This window comes from Crocodylus porosus, unplaced genomic scaffold (genome assembly GCF_001723895.1).
Source record: "Crocodylus porosus isolate Cpor-Errol unplaced genomic scaffold, CroPor_comp1, whole genome shotgun sequence".
Taxonomy (NCBI): Eukaryota; Metazoa; Chordata; order Crocodylia; family Crocodylidae; genus Crocodylus; species Crocodylus porosus.
In genome coordinates, this window is record NW_017728943.1 from 38697902 (window position 1) to 38711100 (window position 13199).

At 41.1% G+C, this 13199-nt stretch overlaps 2 protein-coding genes across 4 annotated transcripts in view; one reads left to right on the forward strand and one right to left on the reverse strand.

Annotated features, from left to right (window-relative positions):
* The window catches only part of VPS54 (VPS54, GARP complex subunit), a 66047-nt gene extending 54515 nt beyond the window's left edge, over positions 1-11532 (forward strand). For both annotated transcript variants that reach the window (XM_019549183.1, XM_019549184.1), the window contains 6 exons: positions 2808-2895; positions 4919-5040; positions 5155-5235; positions 8236-8343; positions 9323-9417; positions 10196-11532. In XM_019549183.1, coding sequence (XP_019404728.1) covers positions 2808-2895; positions 4919-5040; positions 5155-5235; positions 8236-8343; positions 9323-9417; positions 10196-10301 — 600 coding nt within the window. In that variant the 3' untranslated portion in view covers positions 10302-11532. The remainder of the gene's footprint in view (positions 1-2807; positions 2896-4918; positions 5041-5154; positions 5236-8235; positions 8344-9322; positions 9418-10195) is intronic.
* Positions 11533-11761: 229 nt separating this feature from the next.
* Positions 11762-13199, reverse strand: part of UGP2 (UDP-glucose pyrophosphorylase 2) — a 33746-nt gene continuing 32308 nt past the window's right edge. For both annotated transcript variants that reach the window (XM_019549187.1, XM_019549186.1), the window contains exon 10: positions 11762-12626. In XM_019549187.1, the coding sequence (XP_019404732.1) occupies positions 12519-12626 (108 nt within the window). In that variant the 3' untranslated portion in view covers positions 11762-12518. The remainder of the gene's footprint in view (positions 12627-13199) is intronic.

Sequence of the window (13199 nt, forward strand, 5' to 3'; positions counted from 1 at the left end):
GAAAACTGATGGCAAAAGCCTCTCATCTCAGCTGCAGCCAGTCTGAACTGGGATATAGGGTGCAAAATGGTTGGTTCCCAAACAATCAAATCCTAAGCCATTTTGGGCTTGTAAAATAACTGCTCACATCTTGAATTGTACAAGAAAGCAAACCAAAAGCCAGCTTGTGGATACATGAGTGATTTTGAGGCTAGAGTAGTTTTGCTGGTCTAGATTTCATTAGATATTCTAGCCAAAAGAGGAAATGGCTTTTTTTCCCACCACATTGCAATGTGTATGCTCTTTGTTACACATAGTCCAACTGAAGGAGTCTTACTCTGCTAGTGATGCAAACTTCTTCCTTGCCAGTTTGTCATGGATCATCTGATGCCCTGGTAACAGCAAGGACAGTGCAGAAAAAGAGTATTCAGGAGTCTCTTAATAATTCTGTAGCAGATGGTTAAAAAGTTCTGCTTGGCAATCAGTGGACTGACTTGAAGACATGAATGAACTGACTTGAATGCTTGGATGCTGACTTCTGTCTGATTCAGAGATGTCTAGTTTGTGCCTCTCTCACAATCAAAGGCCAGAGGCAGTTCAGATTTGTTTGCTGTCTGCCTTTGGGAATACAAACTAGTAGTCCAGTGTTTATATTTTTCCATCATAATCCTAGTTCATGCAACTGTTTTTTAGGGGTAGCAAGAAAACTGTTTTCCATTGATTCTTCCCTTAAGAGGATTGATGTTCCTGAAGCTTTTTTCTCTGAATTGTTCCAGCCCCAATCACACCAAAGCAGGGCAAATGGAACAAGCTTAACTTAAGGGCAAAGGGGTGTTGTATGATTCCTCTCAGGAGCCAGGGAAAGGGAATCTTTGTCTTGCTCAGGGAGGGAAAACACTTCAAAGCTAAACTCTGGGTTTTACATCCTTCTTTCACCATGCAACCCAACAACTGGAACTCCTCCAGAAGCATCTTCACAGAGATGGGACAGTTCTCTTCAGATATGGGTACCTGGCAAACTGGGCCATCCTCACTGATCATGGCCCCTTCAGGGACACCTTTAAAAAATCCCCTGATGCTTGGCATTACAATCCACATTTAACAAGAGAAGTTCCAGGGGCTCATCCCAGGATTTCAAGTGGTTGAATGAGTTGTTGTTTCTGTGTCTGCTTTCATAGAGGAAGATCTTACATCCATGAGATCTGGCCCAGCAAAATTAGTTGCTTCCTCTTTTGTTTCCAGGTGGTATGGATGGTGATTCTTTATTTCTCCCAAAGCCCAAAATGTTCTGGGATATTCTGTGACATTGTCTATACAATCTTGTGTCAGGTAATGAAGGATGGGACTCAAATCACTTAATCTTCCAGCCTGGGACTTAAAAGGGAAAATTAGTCAAGAAGAGGCCATTTATCTGGGGACCAGGCCATTTCCACCCCCTTTTCAAATGACAGTTTATGATATAAGATGGGCACTGGGGCATTGGTGAATGGTTGGGGTCTTGTATAGTCCTGTGGACTGTTGGAGAGAGTCTCTAGTATTTTTTATATGATATTAAGTTAATCTCATGCCTCTTTGGCAGCACCTTGGAGGTGAAAGATGTCAACAACTGTGTAAAGCTGCCACCCACACCATTATAAAGAGAGCTGCAGGCCTTTGTACGCTGACAGAAGCATCTTTTGGCAGGAAGATACTTTGAGTGGCTCGCTTTATCTAGATTAGTGCCACTAAGATAAATGTAGTTCCTGTAAAATGAGCCTTGCATAGCTCACTCCCCATAAATAATATTCCCATACTGCTTTCTGTGTCTCCTATGTCCTGGGCTTTGTTGAGGAAGGTCAGGATCCAAGTTGCTTTGGTGATTTTTTTTTTTCTGAAAAGAACTCCAGTTTCTGTCCCCTCCAACATCACCCAGTGGAGCTAAGGGTTGGGTCTACACCAGGGGTGGGCAAAATGTAGCCCGCAGGCCAGATGCGGCCACCAGGCCATTATATCCAGCCTGCGGGGCCCCTAAAAAATTTAGAAAATCAATATTAATCTGCTACTGGCTGCCTGTCATACAGCCCTCCATGGCTTACCAAAACTCAGTAAATGGCCCTCCACCCAAAATAATTGCCCGCCCCTGGTCTATACAATGTATATTTACTCATCTAATGTGAACACAGCATGCCCATTTTATATCATAAGCTGTCAGCTGAAAGGGGGGTGGAAGTGGCCTGGCCATTCTCCAGGCTCTTGTGACTCATCTGAACTATGACCAGTATGTTGCACAAGAGCAGGTTAGTCCCAGACATGAAATCATCATGTAGTAATTTACCATCCTTAATGTTCACTTCTTTTCTGATCCTTAAACCCCAATCTACAATGCAATCCTCAGTGTAAACCAAGTAAAAAAAATTAAGGGACTGACCCAAAGTCCTCTGAAGTCAGTGGAAAGTTTCCTTTTGATTTCCAGGGTATTTTAAAAGATCAAGTCCCAAAATCTTTAGAAAACACAAAAGGGGAATCATAAGTGAGAGTGCTGAAGTGTTCCCAGAGAAAGAAGCATGTAACCATGATGGGGCCTTCTGAGTGTAACAGATTATAACAATTAACTGTTTCTCTTATGATGGTTCTGAAGTGCTTTTAACTTGTGTTACATACCAATTTTAAATGCCTAGTGCCATGCTTTCCAAACTTTTCCTCAGCATAACCCCTCCCTGCCAGAACACAGCCCCCTGTCCCCACAAATCCTTCCACTAATTTTTGTGACCCCATTTGGGGTCATGATCCACAGTTTGGGAACTGCTGTCCTTGTGTAAGATATCTTTCATTTTTCTCTCTCTCATCAGTATTTCAACTCCAGAAGCTGCCAACTAGTGCTTGGAGCAGGTGCATTGCAAGTTGTTGGTCTGAAAACAATAACTACAAAGAATTTAGGTATGGCCTTTTCTACTTAAAATGTTAAATCTCATGCACCAGTTCAATAAAACACTAAATATTCAGAGATAACTTATAGCATCAGAGGATAATTCTGATATTATGCAAGATATATATTAGGATCATAAATTATGTCCAAGTGCCTTGGAAAATAACAGGGCTTCTTTCTTCATATTCAGGGAAAGTATATGATGAGAACTTGGGAAAGATTTGAGGAATGGTTTTTAAATCTGTGTCCAGCTCATCATTAGTCTGTTGAGTCACTTTAAATACAAATCTGTGTTATGTTACTTGAAGATGGAAGAAATCAATATGTTGGCTATGGTAGTCTATCAAAATAATTGACTTTGGAGAAAATTACCTTGGCACAGATGGGGGAGCTGTTTGCTTTTTGGAGTATGCAGTATCTCCCTTTTTTAAAAGCAACAGAAGCCTGCCTGACTTAAATCTGCCCTTGCCTTACACTTGGGTGTATGGGGCTCCTTGCTTTCTGTCCTATCTATTGGGAAATGTTGCTGTTTTTTGTTAAACAGTGGTCATATTCAACTCCAGTAGTGACTGCATTTCAGTAGCGGGTGGAGGAATTTCTTTGTATTTCTCCACCATCTGCCACCAGCTTGATTCATCTAAAACTCCTGTGGCTGTCAGCGTACCAAGTGCAGAATGCCTTAAGGGCTAAAACCACAAAGGGACTTTGCATCACAGTTCTGGACTCCAAGGTGTGTGCCACCTATTGGAATCCACTGCTCTGAACTAGGTACCCAGGCTTTCCTGTGCAATATACAGAGGCCATTAGAAGCCTAAGAATTTTTCATGTCATGTGTGTTATACCAGTTTACTGTCAGTGGTGAAGGAATTGCAGATTGCAAGTATTGTGGTAGGAGTCATGACGAGCATATTTTCCTCCCTGCGTCATGCAGAAGGAAGGTAACTAACATATTCAGGGTCACAGAAGAGATTAATGGCAGGGTGAGGGACTGAACCTGGGTCTCCCAGATTCCAGGCCTGCACCTTTATCCCAGGTCATCCTACTTCCCTTGGTGCTTAAAACAGAATCACCTATTAAATTCCCTGATCTGAACCTTCAGGCTGGCTAGGGAGCTGCCTGTGCTGATTAGTATGAAATCTGAAGGTGGGCTAAGTGCCTAACTCCATGCTGGAGAGAAGCACATCCCTACACTTGAATATTCACAGCTGTGCATCATCTCCTTAGAGTAAGGAGGGTGGGGGAAAGCAGCAGATGATGGTAGAAGAGCATCAGTTTGAATCTGGGTGTCCAGTCTCCAGCCACTAGACCAGGAGATGTTCTGAGGTGAGTCTCTGTCACTCGCCTGCTGAAGCTGTTTTACTCCATAAATAATTGTGTCAGAAGGGGACCAGAGCCCTCATCAGCAGGCAGTGGAGTCATTAGCCCTCCTCATGGCCATATTAAAGTATCAGCATTTTATTAAAAAGGAAACAGGGCAAATTGAGGCGTGCTCTAACCCTTGGGTATGGGGAGGCATCATCATCCCTGCTTTAGGGCAACAGGTTCTGAAAGCACCTACTGCTTTGGGCCCTGCAAATGAAAGAGGTTGGGGAGTGTCTAGTTTGAGAATCTTGTCAGGAGTAAGATGGGAGCTAGGCCACTGAGCACCTCAGCCATGTCAGCATCTGGGTGGTTCTGCAAATGTGATCCACAAGCAAAGATGTAGGCATCATGGAGGTTAGGAGGCAGCTGAGCTGGGATCTTGAGTATCTCGGCAGAACTCAGTTGTTGAATTTGGGCACCTAGGCCCCCATGTGGATTTAGTCCCAAGTCCTTATCTTGCACAGTGTTCTGCATCTTTGCCAGGAATGTCTATATGGTAGGAACAGGGGCTTTCATTTTTACTAGACCGCTTCCTTAAGCTATAAGTCAAAGAGCATCTTCTGCCTTGGTAAAAATTTACATGTGTATGCTGCATCTCTGATGCAGGCTACCAGAAACCTTTTTGATTGTATAATCTGTGTTTTTCCCCTCTTCTTGCTTCCGGATTTCCAGCTCTCTCCTCACGTTGCCTACAGTTAATAGTACACTACATTCCCACTATCCGGGCTCATTTCGAAGCTCGACTGCAGCATAAGCAGTTCAGTGTGCTCAGGCATTTTGACCACATCACTAAGGTAATTCTTTATGCAGTGTCTAATTACAGTCTGTAAATTCTACTTCACATTTCTGCTTGGAGGGATGTGGATGCCATTAAATAGTAAATGAAACCCTATTTTTTTTCATTACAGGATTATCATGACCACATAGCTGAAATTTCAGCAAAGCTTGTAGCCATAATGGATAGCTTATTTGACAAACTCTTATCCAAGGTAATGACTTATGGAAATAACTATATTCTCTCTAAATTGCTTTTAGATGTCTCATTGTGTACAGATGAGAAGTTTCAAACAGACTGTAAACTCTTACTGTATAGGCATTATTTAAACTTTGAAGTCCACACACGCACAAGGCCTTCCATTGTATTTGAGAAATAGATCATTGAAGCCTGGATGCATTCATGTGTCATTAACCTGTATAAAATAAGCACTGGTCATATCTTGAAACTCTTTTCTTGATGCAGTACCTGTTTGAGCTTTCCTTGTTAAAGACAGTACCTTACCTGGATGCTTACATGCTTCATCAAGCTGCCTGGCTTATCTGGGCAGCCCTATCTGGGGGATGACTGGAGGATTACCATTTGCAGTCGTTTCTAGTCCTTGAGAACAAATCCTATTCTCAGCTCCTCAATGCAGTAAATAGTGGCTGCAAAACCAGATGCTAACGATGAAGAGCCAGTACCACATAGACCCAGTGCAGTGATTCTGCAGTTTGAAAATTCCTGAGTTTGGAGAGTTTGTATGAGAGAGGGGATAGCCTGATGGATGAGCCACTTGGCTGAGGCCTGGGAGATCTGTGCTCCATTCCCACCTCTGTGGCAAACTTCATGTCTGACCTTGTGAGAGTCTTCAGTTTCCTTTTATAAACCCTTTGGTAAAATGGGAATGGATAGCACTTCCCTTTCAGGCCTTCTGTAATGACAAATGGCATTTAAACTTGAGGCACTTAGATACTTAAAGCGGGGAGGCAGGGGGTGTAAGTGCCTGCATTTGCTGAAATCTGTATCGGGCAATTAACTTGCTCTATGCTTCATCTGCCTAGGCTAAATTCTGGCCCCTTACTTACCTAGAGTAGTATACTCTGCAAATAGTCCTGTCAATTGCACTGGGACTGCTTGCCTTGTAAGGCATTGCTCAGCAAGTAGGTGGCAAAAGTGGGCCCTCCATTTGGATGATTAAAAAACTCTATGGATCCTCAGGTTTTTTGTTTTCTTAAAGCTGCTTCATAAGGAGACATTGCTTTGGAAAAAAATAATCTTCTAAGTGACAGATCTGACTGACTTATGCAAACACATTTATTATAGCAGGCAATTAGAATTCACATATTAATTGCCCCAAATGGAGTGGATTAGGGAAATCTAGTAAGTGGCTGAGAGTTTTAGTAATATTTTAGGCACAATTACTCAGCCCACACCTACACTCTGTTTCTGCTTAACTGGTATTTTATTTTTTTACTGTAAAAAAGCTTTGGGAAAATGCTATGCTTTTTTGCTTCTCAAATGCTTCATTGGGTTGGCAAGTATTGCTGTTGATGAGACAGGTCAGCTTACCAGAGAGGGAAGCTGAAAAGGGGCTTTTTGTGCTCATTTGTTTTGTTACATTCAATTAGATTGTAGAAATGCATTTAAAAAAGCCAGTGCTGTCAAGGTAATAAAGTCCCAAATAGTACATTGCCCACCTAGAAAAGTACTCCAGTTTGTACAGTGTCTTTCAGATTTGTTTTTTCTTCCTATGCCATGAAAATAAGGACAGGTGGATCCTAGACCAGGTTACGCAGAAAAATATCACAGCCTTAATAGTGGGCTTTTCCAGATTGTAGCTGACGTGCCTCCAGATCAAGCCATCTTTCCATTTTTCCCACCCCCTTCCTGCTTGCAACTGTAGTACAAAATACTGGAAACGCTTTCTAGCAAACACTCCCATTTGCAGCACTTATTGCCCTCTGTTGCCTCGGTAGCTTCAAATGACAGCATAGGTGCAGTCTCTGGTAGGTAGGATTTTTTGGGATTGGTCCCTTTGTCCCATGAGTTATTTCTTTGGGTTTCCTTTCTCAGCAGTCCAAGTTTTGTTTCTTTTAAGCATTGTAAGCTGAATTGTCTGGAAGTGTATCAGACCCGGCATAATCGTCTGTAGCTCTAAGTTCAGCAGTTTATAAACTAATACTAATTTCCGATGCTTTATTTATGGACCTCTCAGTGCTTTACAGTCCAGGATGAGTATTGTGTGTCCTTTTTTCAAAGACAAGAGCACTGAGAAATAATACCTAAACCCATTTAAACCATGCCTGAACTTGGAATGTACTCATATCCAGGAGATGACAGACCAGGCTTCACTGCTGTAGCTGGGATGTTTCCTTTAAGAAAAGCCTTTAGAATCACAGTATGATCTCCTTCTGGGTGTGGGAACATAATGATGTTGTCCCCAAGGTAGCAGATCTCTTATTGTCTGGCAGCTTTCGGTAACATGTTTCTCAGGTATCAGAGTCAGTGAAAAGGTTCCTCTCATCTCATTCCCCCTGCAGCGTTCATCTTCCTTCTTTAGCACCTCTCCATTCTGTCAGTGGTTTTTACCACTTCCTCGGCATATGCTTAGCTTTCAGCAGCTCCAATCTTAATTTTTTTTTATCTTTGCCAGAAGCTGACTTGCATGTTCTTGGAAGGTTACTTTGTTCTCTCTTTCAGACGCATGCACTGGAATGATAAGAGGGCAGACATCCTAGGTAGCATTGTTTCCCAGTAATTGTGTAGAGAACACTCCTGCCAAAGAAATCCTGGCCTAGCTCATATGACACATGGTGAAAGCAGACATTTAGCTGTTATGTTAATCCTTCTCTCCCTGAAGTAGGAATAGTGGATGTAATGTGAAACAACTCTGAATAATGAGCAGAGAAGCAACCACACCTCATGCAAGCACATGGATAGGGTATGCAGGGGGCTGGGAGGAGAGGTGCCACTTTCATTACTGTTGATGAGGAAGTTAGTTTGATTATGAAAGCGCCAGCAATTCTATAATGTAAGTCATTGGGGCAACAGTAGCTGACTATGGACAAAGCCATTTTCTTGTAAACAGTACTCAAGAACTTGTTCATGTGAGAAGCAGCCAAGACAGCTCTCGTTTTGGCCAATGTCTAATTGTTGCATAAGAAGATCCCTACAAAACCCAGTGCAGATGTTGGGAACCAAGTGATTGATTTGATCTTTATTTTGTCACCAGTATGAAGTGAAAGCTCCTGTTCCTTCAGCCTGCTTCAGGAATATTTGTAAGCAAATGGCAAAGATGCATGAAGCTATATATGACCTCCTTCCTGAGGAACAAACCCAGGTGAGCATAAGTAATTATTCTGAGTACAGTAATAGTATTGTACTGCTACTATCATAAACGCTTATTGGCACCTGACCGTGGGAGACTTTCCACAAGCAAAAGAATCAGTTCTGTAACTGCTTAAAGAACAGTGTATGGATACTATTGCAGTATGTTTGGTATGGAGCTAAACAGATGTTCTTGGGCTTTCAGGGGCTGGGTACAGGGGAGTTGAGCATGGAAAACTGAACCTAGTTGCTATGTAGCCCACTTTTACATCAAGCTCACATTTGATATCTAGATAGATATATCCTGAACACTGGGAGGAATGGTGAAATGGCAATTATTTGATCCCATGTGTAGTTGCTTCAGAGGATCTTAGAATTATTATTGACATCTACAGTAAAACAGCTCTAATAATGTCTACACTGAATTTAACAATGGATTGATTCCTCGTGTCATGATCTCCTGTAAGACCAGACTTTGCTCTTTTTTTAATGTTTGGCTATAGTTAGTGCTTTTGTAGATGCCAAGGCCAGAAAGGGTCACCTGTAGCTAGCTCTAAGTTCAGCTCTAAGTTATGGTCACTTAGTTGCAATCTGCCTACCATGTTAGTAAGAATCTTGTGCTTTAGTGAAGGGTTTTATGTTGTTACAGAAGAAAGATTTATTGTTTTGCCCTTTTTTGGATGTGCTACCATCTTTAGCCTTAAAGAGCTTACAACTGAACTGCCAGACCTGACAGGCAAGTGATAGTCTTCCTATAACCCAGAAATGGGAAGAGGAGTTGGAGAAAAGACAGATTACAGTGGTGGGTAGGCAGCTAAGTAATGTGCCCATCCCAGTTGTTCAAACATGTGGCTATTGTTAATTGTAACAATCACTTTTCTTTTCTGCAAACTATATTAAGGAGGGAGTTTTGAGGCCTGGTAGGAATGAAGGAATGTTCCTGTACCTGTTTCTGTTAAATACAGTTTGCTTGTTTTTGTGATGTCTTTTAGATGTTATTTTTAAGAATTAATGCAAGCTACAAACTTCATTTGAAGAGGCAGCTAGCCCACCTAAATGTAGTCAATGATGGAGGACCTCAGAATGGGTATGTATGAGCACTTGTTTCAGTGCTTCACTGAGGCACTGTTAAATTCCCCTGCTCTAATCCAAGTACAAGTCTGCATTATAGTTAGAATGCAAGAGCTGTGCTGAGCTCTGCTGGAGGGGGCAGCTTGCCCTTGACCTTGGCACTGCTTTTCAAGCATACAAGAAATATATGGAAGACAGAGCATCAGGAGTCTGGGTTCTTTCTTGCACTGCCACAAATCAGTTGTCAGGCTTTTGGATGCGTTTCATAATCTGTACCTGTCCTGCTGCCCTTCCCCCCCCCCCAGTGTAATTACATAATATTCAGTATCTAAATTGCAAGAACAACATGATGTTTGAAGTTGGAAAATACAACTGATACAGGGATATGGCTTATGCAAGACAAGCTTACATTGTATAGGGAGATTCCCTGCAGGAAAGTGCTTAGGTGGGGAACACTGCAGGAACCTGTTGGAATTAGACCAGCAAACTTACAGGAGGCTGGACTTCTATCTGAACCTCTTAGTTACAGAGAAGGCAGCTAGAACCAAAATGTCTGAGAGCTGTTAGCAGTCAGTATGATATTACTTCTGTACTCTAATAACTCTTCTTATCCCAACTCAAAAATTAAGTGATGGAAAAGTGGTGGGGGCCTCAAGTTACCTCTGAGCATGATCACAAACCCTAGTTATGTATAAGCCCACATCTCTTGCCTGTTTTTCTAAATATTTTGATATTTTCTGAACACCTTTGATTAAAAGTCTGATGCTAATCTTGTTCCTTGTATTTCACTGTAGACTGGTTACATCAGATGTAGCTTTTTACACTGGAAACCTTCAAGCTTTGAAAGGCCTTAAGAATCTAGATCTAAACATGGCTGAAATCTGGGAGCAGAAGAAGTGATGATAATCCACTGGAAGCAGTCAGTTGGCTCTGACAAGAGAATGTCTTGCTTTCAAGGAGCTTGAAGCCTGTGAGGTGAATACTTAAGGCTGGAGCCCATGAGAGGACCTTATTGCTATTTGGGGAAACTAAATTCCAAGTGAGCTGCAGGGGGTGACCTTTCAGTGACCTTCAGCAAGAAAAGAAGTGATCAGCTGTCTGTGCAATGTTTTTCATTCTTTCTGGAAACAGACTCAGGTTTCTTTGGACCAAATCCAAAAGAACACATAGCTGTAACACAGCTGTAGTTGTCTAGAATGCTCTGTATATCTTTATATTAAAAAGATGCTTTGCATTTCCTCTAGTGCAATGGAATTCACATGGTGTCCCACTTTATTTAATGATGGTACATTATAAAATCTTGCAGTTGAACTCTGTAGAAAAATGTTTTTCTCTATGAAACTATGCTGTTCTAAAATTTATTTTTTTACAGAACTTTATACAAATAAACAGCTTTTGATTGCTTACATATAGGATTCAGATTTGTTAGGAAGCAGTCCGTGTTTCAGGGTATTTCTCATTGCTGGGTTCTTATACTGCCACCAGGAAGATTTTTTAGTAGAGTCTGGTTCACTTAAGCCATTTTCTACTGGCTACATTTGGAAGTGATAACCATTAGTACTGACAGAAAAACATACTGGACTTAGTAATGTTCAGAAGTAGTGTAAGGGCTGGTGTTCATATACTTCATATAGACACCAAAGCCATCCTATTCATGGTGGAAGCAGAGTACCTGTTTGCAAGATCCACCACCAGTAGACTTTCAGTACTTTGCCAATTCCTATATACACAGGCCTGTCCCACCCACTTTTTTTTGTTAATTTTAAGAGGAAGAAGGGATGGGGCAAGTGGTGTAGAAATAATTTTAAAATGAGAGGCCGCTGTACACTTGTAAAGCTACACTACTGTAGTACAGGGAGGTGTGAAGTGATGACAAACTAGTTTAATTTATTGAAAACTTGTTTTTATACTACCTTTTAACACTGGAAGATACCAGTACTCAATAAAAGTGCCTGTGTATTTCACCTCACAACTTTTTACCTAAACATAGTCCGAGTGCCTAACTTTGTGATGATTATGTACAATGGAATGGTCTACAGTGTTTGTGTGCCTATGGTTTCTTCAGACAGGCATGCCTATCTTAACACAACAGATGTCATTAAATGTCAATCAAAATAAAGCTATAAAAATCGCACTTGTTTTTAAAGACCAACTTCTTTAATGATACAGGCCAGTGTTTTACTAAGCTTACAAAATAAGTTGCCTACATGTAAATACAATAGAAGCATAAAGAAGTTTGAAAGTATGATCACCAGCATGAGTCTTATTTTAAATCATACATAAATTTAGAAATAAGTTATTTTCATTTGGGTCAACACATGATTAGTATGAACATGAGCATAGTCAGTATGACATGCTCCATATTACTTCAGAGAGGGGAGTTCAAATTGAAGACATTAAAAAGGAGATCCACTCAGCTGGAACATTGATACACAGAGGTATTCTCCTGTATTCAATTCTTGGGGCAAGTCTGAATTGGCAACAAGTCCAGTTGTCTTGCAAGACATAGGGAGGTACTGACAAACTTATCCCAAGCTGATTGGGGGTATACTTCTGATGTGATAGTATGGTATCTGTAAATGTGAACTATTATGTGGTGGTGAAGAAAGTGACTATATAATACTTGTGAGCACTTGAAATACAGGTTCTTAACAGCTTACTTCCTGTAGTAGCAGTAGTAAAACATTTGGTTTTTAATTGATGTCTGCCACTTACAGTTCATAAAAAAGTTACCTGAAGTAGCTAACCATATTCCAAGGATATTGCTTCACAGCTTTGTTTTTGCAATTACAAGCAGTTTAAAACTATTTAGAGGCAAGCCTCAAACATCTTAGATCTGTTCATCTCGTCTCAAGACAAACAGTATATTGCACTTCAAAGGTTTTATTAATTGAATCTTTAAAGACTGAAGCATTACTTCTGCACATCCTTTGCACTATGGTGTTTGCTTAAAAAAGGATAAGCATGGAAAAAAAACTACTTGAAATTAATACTGCAGGGTACAGCGAGATGACAAAGCATAGGCCCTCTGTGCATTTATTTCTACTGCTTGCAGGTTCTTCCATTGTGGGGCAGTTTCAGCATGCTCGAGAGAGCTGAAGATGCCACGTCACTGACTCAGTGGTCCAAGATGCGGAGGTTGCCAGAGACTATTTTGTTCTCTAGTACGGCACCAGGTGGGATGTCAATCCGGTCTCCATGATTTGCAATGATGATCACTGTTCCCTAATTTAAGAAGAGAGCAAGCATTTACAAACATACCCATTCTGTGTGAATTCTACTATAAAAATGTCTGAAAGGAGGAAGCAAAGTTTCTGCTGTTCGCTGGACTTCTGTGCAATAGTATGAAATCTTAGAGGGCTCTCTAGCAGTGCTATACTGGGCCATACTCTTTAAATTTTTTATTTAAAAACTATGAAAAGGCCTTTTAACTATACTACAACTTGTTCAGCAACTAGAGTTTCAACCCCACTAGCAGCTTTATTTGACAGGTCTTTCCTATGTGTAGTCCTGATTCCTATCTGCATGCTTTGGGGACAAATTCACTGTTTATTATGTTGCAGCTGTGAACAATGTGCTATCACACTTCAGACTAAAGGCTTGGGGCCCAAAAGATGGGAACACCTGTGACTGCCAACAGCTCAGCATCTCCTGATGAAGATACAGGTTCTATTCTGTAGAACCTTTTACTGTTTGTAAATGAAGCATAAGAAACTTGGCGAACTTCTATGTTTTTAAATATAAAAATGAGACAACCCTTGAGTTTGTGGAAGTGGCTGGTAATTCTAGAACCATGAC